This window comes from Rattus norvegicus, chromosome 5, assembly GCF_036323735.1.
Source record: "Rattus norvegicus strain BN/NHsdMcwi chromosome 5, GRCr8, whole genome shotgun sequence".
Taxonomy (NCBI): domain Eukaryota; kingdom Metazoa; phylum Chordata; class Mammalia; order Rodentia; family Muridae; genus Rattus; species Rattus norvegicus.
In genome coordinates, this window is record NC_086023.1 from 79628936 (window position 1) to 79645635 (window position 16700).

Consider the following 16700-nt stretch of genomic DNA (forward strand, 5'->3'; position numbering starts at 1 on the left):
GTATGTGTCACCACGATCCTATTTCTTTATATGTTAATTATCTCATACATTTTCTTACAGTATTGGGAAGCCAGTTAATAAACATTTGATGTGTTAGATAAAACTATGAAGTTGTTACAAAAAACACAGAACACTTATGTGCAAGAAGCGATGTAAAACCTTCCACAACAAAAATAATAAAAGGTGGAAACAAATCCTGCCTCCAAACTGGTGGATCTGATCACATCAGATGCAATTGGCGTCACTGATGGATGCTCTGGGAAAACCTAACAGTGACGGAGGAAGGGAGAATGTCCACCACATATGAGGTCAACTGACTACACTATTCTTTTTTTTTTTTTACTTATTATTTTTATTATTAACTTGAGTATTTCTTATATACATTTCGAGTGTTATTCCCTTTCCCGGTTTCCAGGCAAACATCCCCCTCCCCCCTCCCCTTCCTTATGGGTGTTCCCCTCCCTACCCTCCCCCCATTGCTGCCCTCCCCCCAACAGTCTAGTTCACTGGGGGTTCAGTCTTAGCAGGACCCAGGGCTTCCCCTTCCACTGGTGCTCTTACTAGGATATTCATTGCTACCTATGAGGTCAGAGTCCAGGGTCAGTCCATGTATAGTCTTTAGGTAGTGGCTTACTGACTACACTATTCTAAGAACTCCAGTATACCTGCCTACAAGAAAATGAAATTTTCATAAGAAAACAGGCATGAGACGGGGCATGGTGGCATACCTTTTAAGTGTCAAGCAGATCTTTTGTGAGTTCAAGGCCAGCCTGGTTTATATAGCAAGTTTCAAGACAGTCAGGGCTATACAGAGAGAGTCTGTCTAAACAAACTATAAAACAATTTACTAATGATGAAATGTCACAGTAGAAAAATGAACTCTAAGTTCACTGGTATTCAGGAACATTCGAATCACACCTGCATCAAGATTCCAATCTAGACTAGCAAAAATGGAGGGAGGTTCTACCTGCGTTGGAAGAGGTGTGGAAATACAAGAATACTCAGGAATCGTTGGTGGACATGTGAAAGGGGAAGAGTTTCTGCAGGAAGTTTACTTTGACAAATTGTATTTGCTCATGTTCTGGGGTGGATGGAGACTTTCCATTTGGCAACAGTCAAGGCGTTCTTTAGATCCTCAAGGGGAAACGCAGTTCCTGTTCAGTGCAGCTTCAGGGGCTGGTAAGGGCTGGAGGGCACAGGGCTTATGGTGGGTGTTCTGGTAGGACTCTCAGGCATCGGCTAGAAACCTTGCATTCATATCTTGTTTTTTTTTTTCATCTGTCTCCCCTTTCTTCTTCTTTTCCTCTCTACTCTTTCTCCCCCTCCTCCCAATCTCTTTCATTTTTGAGAGGGAGAGGATGGTCTCACTAGATAGCCTCACTTTGACTACAACTCACAGTTTAAGTTGTTTCAAACTTGTGATTGGCCTCAAACTTTTAATCCTTCTGCCTCAGTTTCCCACGTTCTGAGATTATAGGCATGCAGCACCATGGATGAAATTTATATTTTGATTTATGACACCATCTTCCTTGTTGGCTTATTACTTAGAAGTCTTTATTTTGCCAAGGGAATGGTTACTCTAAGGTTTGAGTCCATTCATGCCTTTCTGTCTCCTGTCTTTAAGGGATACTGTACCAGACATCCTTAGATGGAGAAATTCTAACAGTGTTTCTAGTCTTCATTCTTCTCCTTCGTTCTCCTTTTATTCACATTTTCTTCTACATATTAAAACAGCACAATATGTCATTGTTGTGTGATTCGAACAGCTGATTGCCCTTTAAGAATATAGGTAAAGGGGGTTAAGGATTTAGCTCAGTGGCAGAGGCGCAAGGACCTGGGTTAGGTCCCCAGCTCCGAAAAAAAGAAAAAAGAATTAAAAAAAAGAATATAGGTAAAGAAGTCAGACACACACCCATGGCAGCCACGACTTTCTTGCTTTGTACAGATTCCATCTGGCATGGTTTTCCCTCTGCCTACTGGGTTTCCTTCAGAATCCTGGCTAATCCATGGTAATTGTCACAGAGAAGTTGTCACTATTTTAACATCTTGATGCTAATAACAGCATCATTTTCTACTGTTTCGCTTTCCTCTCTTTGGAGGAAAATATTTTCCTGTTTCTCCGTGGGCAGGTAACTTTTAAGTTAAACATCAAACACCATGGTTGGCTCATGTACACGTCTATCAGTGTTCTTGAATGTTCTGAGAATTTCATTACTTACAAATAACTTGATTTTATTGGGTCTTGATTTAATGTGTACTAGGTGGGATAAAGTCATTGGATGTAGATTGTTTTAAAGATTTATTTATTTATTTATATATGTATTTATTTATAAATACACTGTAGCTGTCTTCAGACACACCAGAAGAGGGCATCAGATCCCATTACAGATGACTGTGAGCCACCATGTGGTTGCTGGGATTTGAACTCAGGACCTCTGGAAGAGCAGTCAGTGCTCTTAACCACTGAGCCGTCTCTCCAGCCCCGGGTGTAAGATGTTTAACATTCCCTTATTACTGAGAATCCCACGGGGATTAATTTGCTTTGTATAGTAAAAGTTTGGTCATTATGTAGACTTGAACAGGTCTGCAATGTTACCTATGTGGTTGAATTGCTCTCCTTCATTATAAGAAGGAAATAAAGGAAGATTACAGTCAAGAAACCAGTGGGAAATGACTTAAAAGAGAGACAAGGGACTAAAGAGATGACTCAGTGGTTAAGAGCACTTATTGCTCTTCAGAAGACCCAGGTTTGCTTCTTAGCACCTACAGGGCAGTTCATTCATACATGAGTTCCAGAAAATCCAGTTCACTTTCTGGTCTCTGCAGGCACCATGCAGAGATGTAGTGCGCTCACACACACACACACACACACACACACACACACACACACACACACACACACACACAGAGGCAGGCACTCTTACATATAAAATAAGAATAATCAATTTTCTCTTCCTCCATCCCTCCTTTCCTTCTTTCCTTCCCTCCCCCTCTTCCTCCTTCTTCTAAGAAAGACACCATCAGAAACAGCTTATCCTGTGAGATCACAGGGTGTGCATGAAGGCTGGAGAAGTCTCCATGAGACAGTGTGTGGAAGGCTCCTGAGAGACCTGTGGCACACACACCCGCTCTCCCTGAAGAAGCACACATACCTATTCTAGAACCAGGGAGAGGTTCCAGTCTCAGGGTTAACTGAGGCTGTTGCTCAGCTGACCCGAGGGGGAGGGGATTGGCCTGTATCATCCAAGGTTTCTGGTAACTGCTGGGTGCTTCTGAGTAGAAGGGTAGGCATTGTCCTTCTAGAAGGAGTTGGCCAGACTTGCCTGGCTCTGAAAATGGAGAAAGGGGTTGTGAGCCAACAGATATTCACAGCCTCAAGAAGCTCTAAAAGGTTTAGAGTCCTCAAAAGGGCACTCAGCTCAGAGTGCTACTCTCCTGTTTTTAAAAGCAAATTTCAATGGCTTCCAAAAACAAACAAACAAAACAAAATAAAACAAAACAAAAATCAAAAACCACCTAGGAAACAGAAAATAAATTGCTGTTACAGTTTGGATCTGGAACGTTCTTTCAATGACCTGTGTGTTAACAGCTCAGTAACTGGTCCTTAAGAGGTAGGTCCTGGTAGAGGCCTTCAGGGTGCTGGGTCCCACATCTAAAGAGGACCTGGGGAACAGAGGTCTTTTCTCCTCCTTTGAATGTTTCCCCTGGTTATGAAGTGAGTAGCATTGTTCAGTTGCCTGCTTCCGCCTCAATGATACACGTTATAGGAACAGAACTTGGCCTGACGTCTCCAGATGATGAGTTTTGTGCTGTGGGGTGTTTGTGTATATGTGTATACACATGCTCAGCAGCCAGAGGTCAATGTCACAGGACTCTTGTTATTGTCTAGTTTTTGAAGCAGGCTCTCTCATTGAGCCTGGAGCTTATGAGTTTAGGTTAAAATGGATGACCAGTGAATCCCTGGGGTGAACCTGTCCCTCCATCTCTGAGACCCACCTGTCCCTGTCCTCCATCACTGAGACCCACCTGTCCCTGTCCCTGTCCCTGCCCTCCATCACCCTGACACACCTTGTCAGATGGTTGTTGTTTGTATCTTGGAAGTCAAATTGGGCCCTGATATAGGCTGTGGAGTTAGAGGTCCAAAGAGAAAAAAAAAAAAAAAAAAAAAAACAACTGTTTGGCTCGCAATTGCTTGTTCTCAGCAGGACCTACCAAAGCAAACATGTAGGCTGGACTCTGCCAAGTGGGAAGTGAATGTTGGTGCAAAAGCACAGCTCTCACTTCCAGCAAAATAAGAAAGAGATTATTCTGAAGCTGGTCAAAAAGCCTAGCAGAGAAGGGAGGTGATCACCAAACCTGATGACCTGAGTTCAATCCCTACAGCCCTCAGAGGAAGAAGAGAATCATCTGACCTCAGCACACACCCTCCCCCAACAACAAATGTGTGTGCCTGTGTGTGTCTATGTGTGTGTGTGGGGGGGCAGGCAGGAGAGGAGAGGAGAGGAGAGGAGAGTAGAAGAGAGGAGAGGAGAGGAGAGGAGAGGAGAGGAGAGAGATTATTCTAGAGCCAAATATGAGTGCCCACAACCCAGGAACTTACTTTTAGGCTTCCCTTCCAACATGGCAACAGTTCTATGAGTCTTCATAGCATCGTAACAAACGGTAAACCAAGGGATTTTAAAAACACAATGGTGGGAATGTCAGGTATTTAAAAGATGCATTGGAAGGGGTGGTCACATTGAATTGAAAACTCTGATACAGGCATCAGATATTGAAAATATTATTACCTAAATGTCATAAGGATATTGGGGTCACACAGAGAGGCAGAGACTGAAGGATTTAGGCAGTTAATGACAGCCAAGACAATTTACCTCCAGACCTACACCATCCCACCTCTCTACAGTCATTGAAGGTTCGTCAGTTAACCGGTCTTGCAGATGTGGTGCTGCCTCTTTTCCTGCGAGCATCAGCTCCCAGGAAGTGAGTGTTAAGGATCAGCTTTCCTGGCCTGAAGCCTCACTCCAGCTTGACTGAGTCCCTGCTTCAGCATCTGGACTGAAGCAGGGATTGAACTCGGGTCATCTGATGTCTGTATAGTGAGGGTCTAGGTTAAACAGCAGATAAGATAGCAGCTGGGGCTTGGAGGACAGCTGGGGAAGGTGGTCAAGAACCCCTACACTCGAGTCTGCTGTTTTAGGTGGCTTCGAAATGGCCGCCATCAATAAGGGACAGGAAAGGAAGGTAGGCAGGTCACAGAAACCAATCTAGAAATTTCCAAGAGTTTCCAGGTGTGGCCCTGAATCGGGACAAACAGGAAGTGGGAATGGGCCACAGAAGATAATAAATAAGGCAGAACCTGGATTCAGAGCCAAGGGTGGAGTGAAAAGAACATATCATCACTCGTCCTCTCCTCTCCTCTTGTTCTGTGTGGACAAGGCCATGTCCCAGGGGATCACTGGAGGAAGGACCAGGGTTCTGAATGAGTACAGGAAAGAGAAATTAATTCCATCCTCACTGAGTCATATTAGATTGGGTCTGTGTGTGTGTACACGTATGTATGTGGATGTGTGTGTACATACACTGGTGTGTGTGTGTGTGTGTGTGTGTGTGTGTGGTCATATGTGTGTGTGCACTAGTGTGTGCACATATGTGTGTTTTGGCCAGATATCAAACCTTGAGTGCTGTTGGCCAGAGTCTGTCCACTGTATTTGGAAATACAGGTCTGTCATTTGCCTGGAACCCATTAGGATAAGCTAGAGGCTGGGATAGCTAGCCAGCAAGCTAAGCCCTAGGGATCTATCTGTCTCCATCTGCCCACTGCTGGTATTACTGTCATGAGACACTGTGCTCCACCAGGATCCACCCAGCTCAACTGTTGATGTGGATTCTGGGGATTGAACTCAGGACCCCACACTTGCACATCCAGCTCTTTACCAGTTGAGTTGTCATCCCAGTCCTGGGGCTCCTTTTGATGCATACTGAAAGGTTTGAAACTGGCACCTTTCCTTACCCCTAAATCTATGCTCCCAAGAGACTTGGAGAAATGACAAGCCTCTCATTCTCTCTCATAGCTCAGACTAAAATTTAAACACTTCCTTGATTCTGTCCCCTACCAAACACACAGCCCCAAACCAAACATTGCGTTTATGGTTTAGGTTGTTGCTGCCAAGTCATGGAGCAACCTCTGTTTTGTTTTAAAATTTTAGTGTCACCCCATTAAAGGCCACTAGGAGCATATTTGTAAGTAAATAAAGCTTGGGTTTACTAGGACTACTGATGTTTGGGAGAATCCTTTAAGCGCAGCCTGGGTCATTTCAGAAAGAACCTGAGCTGGCTGAGGTAATAAGGTATTTTTCATGAAAGCCTGAGGCCCTCTCTTTGGGTCCCCAGCATCCACGGAAGAAGCCTAGTAGTGCAAAACCTGTAATCCCAGCACTGGGGAAGCAGAGGCAAGGAGATCCTGTGGGTTTGCTTTTTAGTAGGTCCAGCCACATTCATAATCTCTTGGTGAGGTGAAAGACTCTGTCTCAGAAAAACCAGGTAGAGAATGAGAGAGCAAGACACTTGACACCAACCTCTGACTCCTACATATACACATGCACACGTGCACCTGTACACCCATGCACACGTGTGTGTGCATGCGCGCGTGTACACACACACACACACACACACACACACACACACACACACACACACCAATCTTTATAAAAGGAATGAAGCAAGGAATCTGCTATAGGACTTAGGGATGTCTCAGGAAGCTCTGGGTTGGGTGCAACTGGAAAAGAACACCTCATTGATTATATAGCCCGATAGATCCCATTTATAATAAGTGGACACAAACATAGAGGTAACTGTACAATTGGTAAAGAAGTAGCCATCACTTATTTTAGCCAGAGGGCATATGTGTTTATAGATGGCAAACTGATCTTGCATTTACGATCTCAGGATGATCGTGCATAATGTTGATATTTTGTGGGTTATTTATTCCAGATGGGACATTATGGCCAACAGTGAGCCTCAGGCCAGCATGTTAAGTGGAAACTCCTAGAACTGGAAGTCAGGGCAGTCCTAAGGTGTCAGCAGCTGCTTTGATCTTTAGAATGGGTAGTTCTGTCGCTTCTGCAGCACAGATAGTTGTCTTCTGATTGTGTGTCCACCTAAGGGTGGGGATCTGTCCTTGAAAATCATTCTGCGGCATCCCTTGTTCCTTTGAGGGATCCTTGTTTTGTTTTGTTTGTGACAGTTGCACCAACACTCTATGCTCCCTTTGCTGTAATTTTACTCCCAGACCACAGAGAATTATCCAGTTCTACCGTACCAACCCTCACCTCTTCTCTCTCTTCTTCTTTACAAAGGGATTGGCTCTGTCTCTGGTGTTTGGAATTTCTTCCTTGGCTTTGAATGTTTCTACTATTTCACATCTCATTTCCACAAAGTGTTTGGTATCGAAGGGGGAAGGCTTTAGGTGAACTCCAGCTGCCATGTTGACCTGGGACTAGTGAGTTTGTCTGGACCTTTCTCTGGGTTGCGGTCCCTTAACTTATGGCACCATTATCAGGAGATTTTCTATCTTCCACAGAGTCCTGGATTGGAACTGTTACCTAATTTTGTAAGTATTCTCAAGGATAGCTTAGCTTGTGAACAATTTGTTTTTTTGTCTCTTAAATTTTTGCCAAGACTAAAAGTGAAAAGCCAGGCACAGTGGTGCACGGATGCGAATGAAGCCACTGAGGAGGCTTTGGTCAGAGAATGATATGGACCGTGGCAGGGGAGGGGGAGACAGAGAGACAGAGAGAGATTTCAGCAAAATTGGTTGGCTCTCTCAACAGTGTTTTTGCCATATTGTAGCAAACCACAGCAAGAACTTGATTCAGGATCCTGAGCTTGAACCAAATTTAATCTCTCGATCTAGGGGCCAGAGGATGCTATGGGGTGCTGGGCAAACTTTTGTCTTTATCCATTGGGCCTCTAATGACCAGACCTCCCCCGACCCCTGGCTTGTAATGAACCCTGTTGAGCAGCCATAGCCTTAGAAAGATGTGTCTCTCCTCGATCTGTTGGAAAAGATAGTCTATGGATGGAAGAATCGTGCAGCAAGTCTCATGTGTCTATGGTCCTTATAAAGCCTCTAAGGCAGGAGCCCTAGAGAGCATTCATCAGGTCTTGGGACTGCTCCAGAGGTGGTGAGATCCTGAGACTCAGCTTAGATTCTGGGACATGTGGAAGGATCTTGGGTACAAGACTAAGGAGGTCGCCTCATTCTCTCATATGTTAGCCCTCTGGACACATAGACATACATTTAAGTGCAAGGGTAATCATTTATTGCACTGCAAGAGCAAGAAATTTGTGCGGAATGATCATGGGTGGGGCAAAGAGAAATTTAAGAAAGCTTTTAATTCTCGATGTGTTGTCCTGGGTAACTAGGGAAGATGCTGGAGAGACCGGGATTGCACTTTTCTGTGAGACAGGATGGAAATCAGATCGCAGAATTTGTCTCAGGATGCTCCATGGACAGGAAATGGTAATGCTGGAGTCCTGGTGAGAAGTCTCCACTCAGCATGGAGTAATCCAGGAAGAAAGAATAAAGGAACCCATTAAGCACTTCTTGGATTGACTTCTGGACAGAGAGGCACTCTATTGTATAGAACAAAGGATGAAGAAATAGATCTTGCCCTGCAATCTAATCAACATTATTTGTCAGAAAACAGGGATTAAAGGCATAGAATAAATGACTCTTTCCTTATGGAAGGCCTATGAAAAATGAAGTAACGAAAGGTCTGAGGCTTGTTTCCACAACCTTCGGCATAAGAAGCTCTGAAGAATGGTCATTGCCTTGAGGAATAATGGTGAAAGCCTTGGCCACTTTTAAAGACTTTCATACATTGCCTGAGTGAAGTCTTGGGAAATGGGAAAGAGGGGTCAGAGGAGTCTGCTCTCCAGACTGGAGGAGAAGTGGAGATCATGCAACTCCACTTCCAGGTAAGAAGCCAAGGTTGTACGGAGTTCAGATGAAGATCGTATTGTGCAGAGTGGGATGGAGTAGGACCGCAGTCTCTGAAGAGCAGTCATACTCACATCCTGCTACTCTCTGTTTCAAACTTTAACTCTTAATGACACTTAACACATCGCTGAGCCCTTTTTACACAACCATGCAGCAACTATCGAAAACTCACTCCCTTGTTTTCTTGCCTAAGTGCTTGGGTCACTTTGCTTTAGAGCTCAAAATAAGGCAAGATAATCACAAATCCACATAATTCAAAGCCATTTTTCAAGCCCTCCTCAAAGACTCCTTATCAAATCATTCTTATAATAATTTGGGGGCACAATAATAATGCTTTTGGAAGGCCTGGTCCATGCCCACCCCCACCTTGCTCTCACTGGAGATTGCCCACCTGGAGGCTCAGGCCTTTCTTCAACCTCAGGCCTGGAGACAGCGATCTGCAGGATGAGAACAAGAACGTGTTCAGGTACCAGGTCCACGTTATTCCCCGAAGAGGAAATGAGGTGCCTCTCCAGCTTTCAATGAATGGTTGATAGCCAATCCCCCAGGTTCATTTCTTCTATGATATAATATTCAGGATGAGAAAAATAAGTGAGTCCTGACTTACCAGTCTTGGTTAGGTCAATGATATTGTCCCTAGTGATTCCATGTGCCACACATAGTTTTGCAAACTTTTCCTTGATGTCTGAACTCAGATCCTTTGTTCTGCCTGTGAAAAGAGCAGCAGAGAGTGTAGCAGCTGTGTCCTAGGCATTGACCACAGAACTAAGTGAGGGGACAGGGGCTCCCCCATAAGGATGAGAAAATGGCTGGTGACATGGTTGACAGGTGTGGGTCCAATCTATCCTGAATGTGGCACCCACGGAATGCCTTCTGGCACACGGAGAGATTTCAGAGTGTGCCCATCAAAGTGCTCAAGGCAGGGTGCAGGTGAACATCCTCGACCTTCAGGAAGTGAGAAAGAGGCGGACCAAGCTGGGAAGACCATACTAAAGCTAGAGTTTCCTTACTGTTTTCCCACCACAAGATCAGTGTCCGTGTGGAAATACTTTACCATAGAGCTCCATCAGCTGGAAGGTTTCCCCGTTGTTGACATTAACGAGATGAAACATGACATAATTGTCATAGTCTGTCTTAAGTATAGTAAATGTATTCTCTCCGTCATCTGTGGAGGAAATGGGACACAGCTCAGAAATTCTCTGGTCTGCATGAAATTATGTAAACCCTTTACCTGTTCTACCCCAAACATAAAAATCATTAAAATACATATCCTGGAAGAGATGGGGGGCGGGGATGTCTGCTGCTTCCCATCTGTAGCTTTCTGGACTTGATGAAGTAACTTCTAAGGAAGGGGCCCTGGGACGACGCCCACTAGAGAACACTTAGCCACAGCAGTGACTCACTCTCTCTCATCCTCTCTGAGGCTTACCTGCCTCCCTCAGCACCTTCAAGCGACACGTCTGTCTTTCGTAAGTCTGCTGTCTGACATGGCTACATCCTGATCAATGTGCACCGCTGCTAGCTACCGGGCAGTATCAGATTCCACCTCACCATACTTATCTCCCTTGCCTGCCACAGGGTGCTAGCTACTAGATGGCCCCCATGTCCCTGGCTAAATCAACCATGTCAGGAAGTGCTTGAGATTCTACAAGGGGTTGTGGTGAGTTCCCTAGTAGAAAGTTTGACTGGGAGGTGCAAGTTCCTGAGTTCAAATTCCAGCAACACACACACACACACACACACACACACACACACACACACACACACACACACACGATAAAGGTGGTAGGGTTTGCTAATTTTCTTGTGGATAGATATATAGACATTCTATATACTTACACTCAACAAAATATTCGCCATCCTTTGCTGTTTTGTCGGCAACCAAAGAAAATTCTGTGCACACTCCATTTTCCCTGTAAAACAGAGCAAGCTGGTGCTTAGGGGAATTTTGATCTGGCTGGCTTCTTCACCCTCTACTCTATACGTATCTCCAGTTTCTGATTCCATTTACCTTTTGAATATTTTTGCAAAATTAGCAAAATGGCTTTTTTTAAAGTTTATTTTGTTTCTGTCTGATATTTAGTAATCACGAATTTGCTCTTATTTCTTCTTCCTCAGCTAAGGGCAGACACCTCACTTACTTAATACGGAACGTGAAGCCTAAGGAATTCTCCAAGACATCGATATGCTGCACAAAAACTCTCATGCTGCCGTTCTCTTCTATCTTTTCTCTTTTATCAGAGGCCACGACAATAGAAAACCAATCCCCATTGAGCTGTAATGGATAAGAAAATGCTTAAGGGAGAAGGGGGTAGGGATACCACATGGACGTGTTTCTTCTTGAATTTGCTTGATAGAGTTGTCACAATACCTAACATTCTGCCCCCACCTCTCAGTGAGATCAGAGGTCCCCAAACCTTGTTAGATCTGAATACCATACAACTGGTCTTACTTCAAGGTCTGAAGCCATTCATTTGTCTAATAGAACAGGCCACTGTACCCGTCCCCTCAGCGGACCAGCTTGGCTTCAAGAGTTCTCCAAAACACTCTCTGAGTCAGAAGTTACTATTCGCTGAGCCTACCTTGTCCACATCGAGGTTCCCTCTCTCGAAACTAGCTTCTTCTGCATGGCCACAGACCAGGGTCAGGCCCAGACACAGCAGCAGCAGCAACAGCTTCATGTTGGTAGGGAATAGAATTGCCTCTCTGTCGGGACAATCTCTCTGCTGATGGTGCCCACACTCCACCTCCAGCACTTTGCTCGTCTTTATACTCTCTCTGGGTTCGAGTGTTTTTTTTTCTCCTTCTCATATGGGCCTCCTTCCCTCAGGCTTTGTGGAATGTTTTCTCATGTTCTGATGTGAAGCCAAGGATTGTTCCTGCCCTTTTGAAACTTGGCAACCTCATCTCCTATGGATTGATTCTATCACTCATACATTTCGCAAAACATATTCCCAAGAAAAACAGTGGGTGTTCTAGAGGGCCATCTGGATCCAGATGCACCTTTGGATCTGACTTGAATCAGAAAGCCAGTAATGGAGTGGGTGGGTACTGAACTGGAAGGTCAAGCATGGAGAGAATCTTTGTTTGAAGACTTGAGTGGAGTGTGGAAGAAGCTGAATTACTTGGGTTTTCTTTGAAAAGATTCATACACATTTCATGCGTATGAGCATTGGTTTTGCATGTGTACCATGCACACACCTGGGGCCAAGGAAGTCAGAAGGAGGTCAAAAGAAGGAGGCAGATTCTTTGAAACCTGTTCTTGCTGAGGACCCAGGTTCAATTCCCAGCACTCACATATCATCTCACAGCTGACACTAGCTCCAGTCACAGGAAATGACCTTCTTTTGGCCCCTGTGATCTCCTGTACACATGTGGTACATATGAACTCACTCATTCAGGCACATATGCATAACAATAATAAATCTTAACTTAAAAAGATTATCAGGAAGGGTCTTCCGAAGCTAAGCTGAAAGGCCCCACCCCCAAACCCACCCCAAAAGATTGACCTCAGAATGCAAACAGCTAACTTAGTAAGGTAAACTGCTTCAGCTGTTTACCTCAGAGAACGTTGGACTTTAAATGACTGGACATAATCTCATCATTAAAGAAAAACAAAGGTATTGTTCAAAGTCATATTTGCTGATGGAGGTCCAAGTAGAAATGATGTCAAGAGTCTGCTTACAAAGAAACACCATTGTAAATGGGAACATATTTTGTATCCGTATAAATTGTATTTACCCTGGAACTAGAAACATAAAATAGTGTTTGATGTGGGGAAATAAAGAATTCAAGAAGGAGGCAAGTCCTCGACAGGTTTTATTTCCACTTTGCATCAACTCTCTATAGTATGTACTATTTATTTTCATCTTTCCATAGTGTTAGCTAAGACTCAGAAAGATCAAGTAACTTACAAGGCCATACAGCCAGTCAGCGAGAGAACTTAGATTTAAACCCAAGCCTGTCCATCTGACTCAGGAGCCTTTGTTCTTATTAACTCCATACACAGGTCTGGATGTTTTTACCTGAAGGGAGGATGGTTAAATAGTTGAAAGAGGAATAAACAGCACTGTAGAGCTCCAGACACATCAGACTGAAACTGCACGTGGGTTTCTTCAAAGTATGGAGGAGTGGGTGTAGCTTGAGATTGAATGAGACATGACTACTGGCCCCTCTTGGTCTACAAGTATTTGGTAAATGCTTGACTAGGGGGTTATCATTTTTCTTTTCTCCTATTCCTCTTTCTCCTGCTCCTCTCCCCTCCTCTTCCTTTTTTTTTGGTTGATTATGGTGTGTGTGACACATGTGCACATATGTGCACACACCTGTGCCTTTGCTAGTATACACAGGAGTCAGAACAGGGTGCCACTTTACTTTATCCCCTTCAGACAGGGTCTCCCTCTGAATCTGGGACTTAGTGTGTTTCAGATAGGCTGGCTGGCCAGTAAGTTCCAGCAATCCTCCAGTCTCCACCATCTACCTAGTGTTGGGGTTAAAGGCAGCCATGGCCAGCTTTTTTAATGTGAGTTCTGAGCATCTGCTCTGACCTTGCTGGGAGCCCGCACAGCCCTCACAGCCCGTACTTCTCCCCTGATCTGTCGTCCCAGCAACTCACATAGAGGCTGGCCTTGAGCTTCCTGAGTTTCTGAATGGTCTTGGATCTGTGGCAATCCCCCAGCTCCAGCATCCTGAATGCTAAGATTACAGGTTGTAGCACCATGTCTGGCTATAGATTACTGCTTTTCTAGTAATGGATGAGAAGATGCTTCCGCAGCAGAAGGCAACAGCCAGTCTCTTCCACTTAACACTCCTCAGTACACGTGGGATGTTTGTGTGACTGAAGCACTGAGGCTGTTAAGAAATGACTAGACAAAGCAGGTGGGTAAGGGATTTAAGGAGTATACATGTAACCAGCTAATGGCCCATTTGTAACTAGCTAGCATTTCTGAAACTGACTAATAGGAAGATGATTTAATGACATTTACCTGAGTCTTACCCTCAGCTAATTGAATAAATAACCCATTCAGAAAGCCTGCGGAAACATTCGAGTCACTCACATGGTGCCAGGGTGTGTTTGGGGCCAAGAAGAACATCAATGAACACGGGCTTATTTGATTCATGTCCCAGAGAGTAAATATTCTGTAGTCCCTCCAGCAGAGTGACAGATAGGACTGCTGACCCCAGCTCAACATCAGTTCTAAAGCACCTGCTTGTGTCAGCGTCAGAGGATGCTTGGAGCCACTGGAATCCACCTGCTTAACTCCCAAAACCTAGAGCAGGCCCCAGAAAACAGGCAGAAACAAACTTTAGGGGACAAAGAGATTATTGGCCAGGAACTCGTGAAGGACGAAGGGAGCTAGGAGACAGCAGAATCAAGGAAGGGAAGTTACCCTGTGGTAGGCAGAAATGCTATGCCAAGTTTTGCTTGATCATGGGGGGGTGCACCCCAAAGAGACCAGCATCTCAGCTCAAAGGAAGGGAGTCTGAAGCAGTTAACAGTTGGGACGGCTAGCTATTCACACTCCTCACAACCAAGCAGTCTTTTCTTCAAGGTTGGGGGTGGACTCTAAGCTACACTGCTTCCTGATGTCTGGGATTTCATTCTGCTGTCCATGAGTAGTCTTTCTTCAGAGGGCTCGAGTCCTCTCCCCAATTAGGTATCTGTCACAGGATCATTGCAATACAAAGATATTTAACTCGGGTAATCTGTAAGCCACCGAGGCCAGGAACCATGCGTTCACACTACTGCATGCTCAGACGGGTCAGGGCCTTGGCAGGCACAGTGTTAGCCTTCAGTCACCAATGGCTGATGGAGGGCAGGCAGGATGACACCAGAAGAGGGAGAGACTGGAGAGATGACTCCCGGTTAAATTCCCAGCACCCACAGGAATCCATAAGTCTAGTTCCAGGGATCCGACACCCTATGTGGACACTGCGTGCATGTGCTCTACAGACATACATGCAAGCAAAACATTCATGCACATAAAATAATCTATTGTTTTAAGCACAGGATAATTGACCAGACTAACAGGAACTAGGCAGGGGCCTTCTAGGGTGTGGGGAGAATGGATACATACGTGAAGGCCATGGCAAACAGGAGTACAAATAGTTCAGAGCGCCAAAGGAAACCTTGCTAGAACACAGTGAACACAGGAATTATGAAATGAGTCAAGGCTAGAAAGGGAGTTATGTCCGTTTGCAGGGGCTGCCCTCTGGAAGTCATGCAGTATGGGTGACTTCAGCAAAAAATAGACTTTCTCCTTTCTGGCAACTAGAACTCTGGGAGCAAGATGTTCGCTGGGGCTTGCTTCTTCTGAGCTCTTCCTCATTGGTGGAATCGTGTTCCCAGGTCTTCAGGAAGTCTCTTCTCTGATCCATCCTGTATCCTAGTCTTTTCTTTTGAGGACACTGGTCAGGCATCTTGACTTAGGGTTCACCCTGAAGACCTCATCTTACCATAATTACACCAAATCACAACCTCAGGCACTGTGGGTAAAGCTTCCAATGTACGAATTTTTGGTGGGCACTCTTATCCAGGATCAGCTTATGTGGGCCCGTGAGGAGCTTGGTAGGGGTTGGTTTTCATGTATCTGGGAAGGACCTGAAGCATTTTAGAATTACAGTAGGAGCATGGTCAGAGGTGTGCTTTCAAAGTTCATCTGGCTGCATTTGGATAACAAAGACCAACAGGAAGGCAGGAGAAGAGAGAAAAAAGTTGCTATCAGTGGTTCCCAAACATGTGGATCGAGACTCTACATGTGTTCTCAAAGTGTGGGTTGTGACCCCCACCTGAGTCACATGTCCTATATCCTGCATATCAGATATTTACATTTCAATTAATAACAGCAGCAAGATGACATTTATGAAGTAGCAACGAAATACGTTTATGGTTGGAGGCCACCATAACATGAGGAACTGTATTAAAGGGTCATAGCATCAGGAAGTTTGAGAACCTTTAGGCAGGAGATCATGAAGGAAGTTACTGGAACATGCTGGCAAGAGATCATGTAAGCTTACTCTCCATAGCTGGAATTAGAGGGACGTCTATAGAGAAAGTACATGGTGTTCAGAGAATGTGAGGTGTTAAGAACACATTGGTATTCTGCATCCTTATATAGATACAATTTAGAGTTCTTACGATTAATATCATGACCAAAAGCAACTTAAGGACGAAAGGGTTTATTTTAGCTTACAGTCTATCATGAAGGGAAGTTGTGTGTGTGTGTGTGTGTGTGTGTGTGTGTGTGTGTGTGTGTGTGGTGGGAGGACTCTATGAGAGAACTTGGAGGCAGGGACTAAAGCAGAGTCCTTAGGAGAACATGGCTTCCTGGCTCGTTCCCTGTGCATTGTGAGCCTGCCTTCTTATATACCTCAGAACACCCTGCCCAGGGTGGTACATCCATAGTGAGGTGGGTCCTCCCGAATCAGTTTCCTAGAGGCATTTTCTCACTTGAGGGTGCCTCCTTCCAAATAACTCTAGCCTGTGTGAAATTGAAACAAAAACAAAAATAAAAATATGACCCAAGAAAGTTAGTAATGAAGGAAAAAAACAAAACAAAACACCAAAACAAATAAAAAACAACTGTACATGAGAAACAATAACGATAATGCCTCTGCCTAGTGTTTTGAAACCTGACGTCGGTATCCCTGTGTACAGGTGGACGTGAAGGCATCTATGTGCCGTTGACTGATCCACACA

At 44.7% G+C, this 16700-nt stretch overlaps 1 protein-coding gene across 5 annotated transcripts; it reads right to left on the reverse strand.

Moving 5' to 3' along the window:
• Positions 1 to 8298: 8298 nt before the first annotated feature.
• Obp3 (alpha-2u globulin PGCL4) lies at positions 8299 to 11875 on the reverse strand. Of its 5 annotated transcripts, none has more exons than XM_039109326.2 (7): positions 11584 to 11875; positions 11143 to 11276; positions 10841 to 10914; positions 10056 to 10166; positions 9609 to 9710; positions 9393 to 9438; positions 8299 to 8535 (listed from the first exon to the last, which is right to left on the reverse strand). In XM_039109326.2, the coding sequence occupies exons 1-6, from the start codon at positions 11680 to 11682 to the stop codon at positions 9419 to 9421; spliced, it is 540 nt and encodes a 179-aa protein (XP_038965254.1). In that variant the 5' UTR covers positions 11683 to 11875; the 3' UTR covers positions 8299 to 8535; positions 9393 to 9418. The 5 variants fall into 5 exon arrangements, with proteins under 5 accessions (XP_038965254.1, NP_001029131.1, NP_001029130.2 ...); NM_001033959.2 differs by having other exon boundaries at positions 8299 to 8547; positions 11584 to 11740; NM_001033958.2 differs by having other exon boundaries at positions 8299 to 8634; positions 11584 to 11740.
• Between the last annotated feature and the right edge of the window lie 4825 nt (positions 11876 to 16700).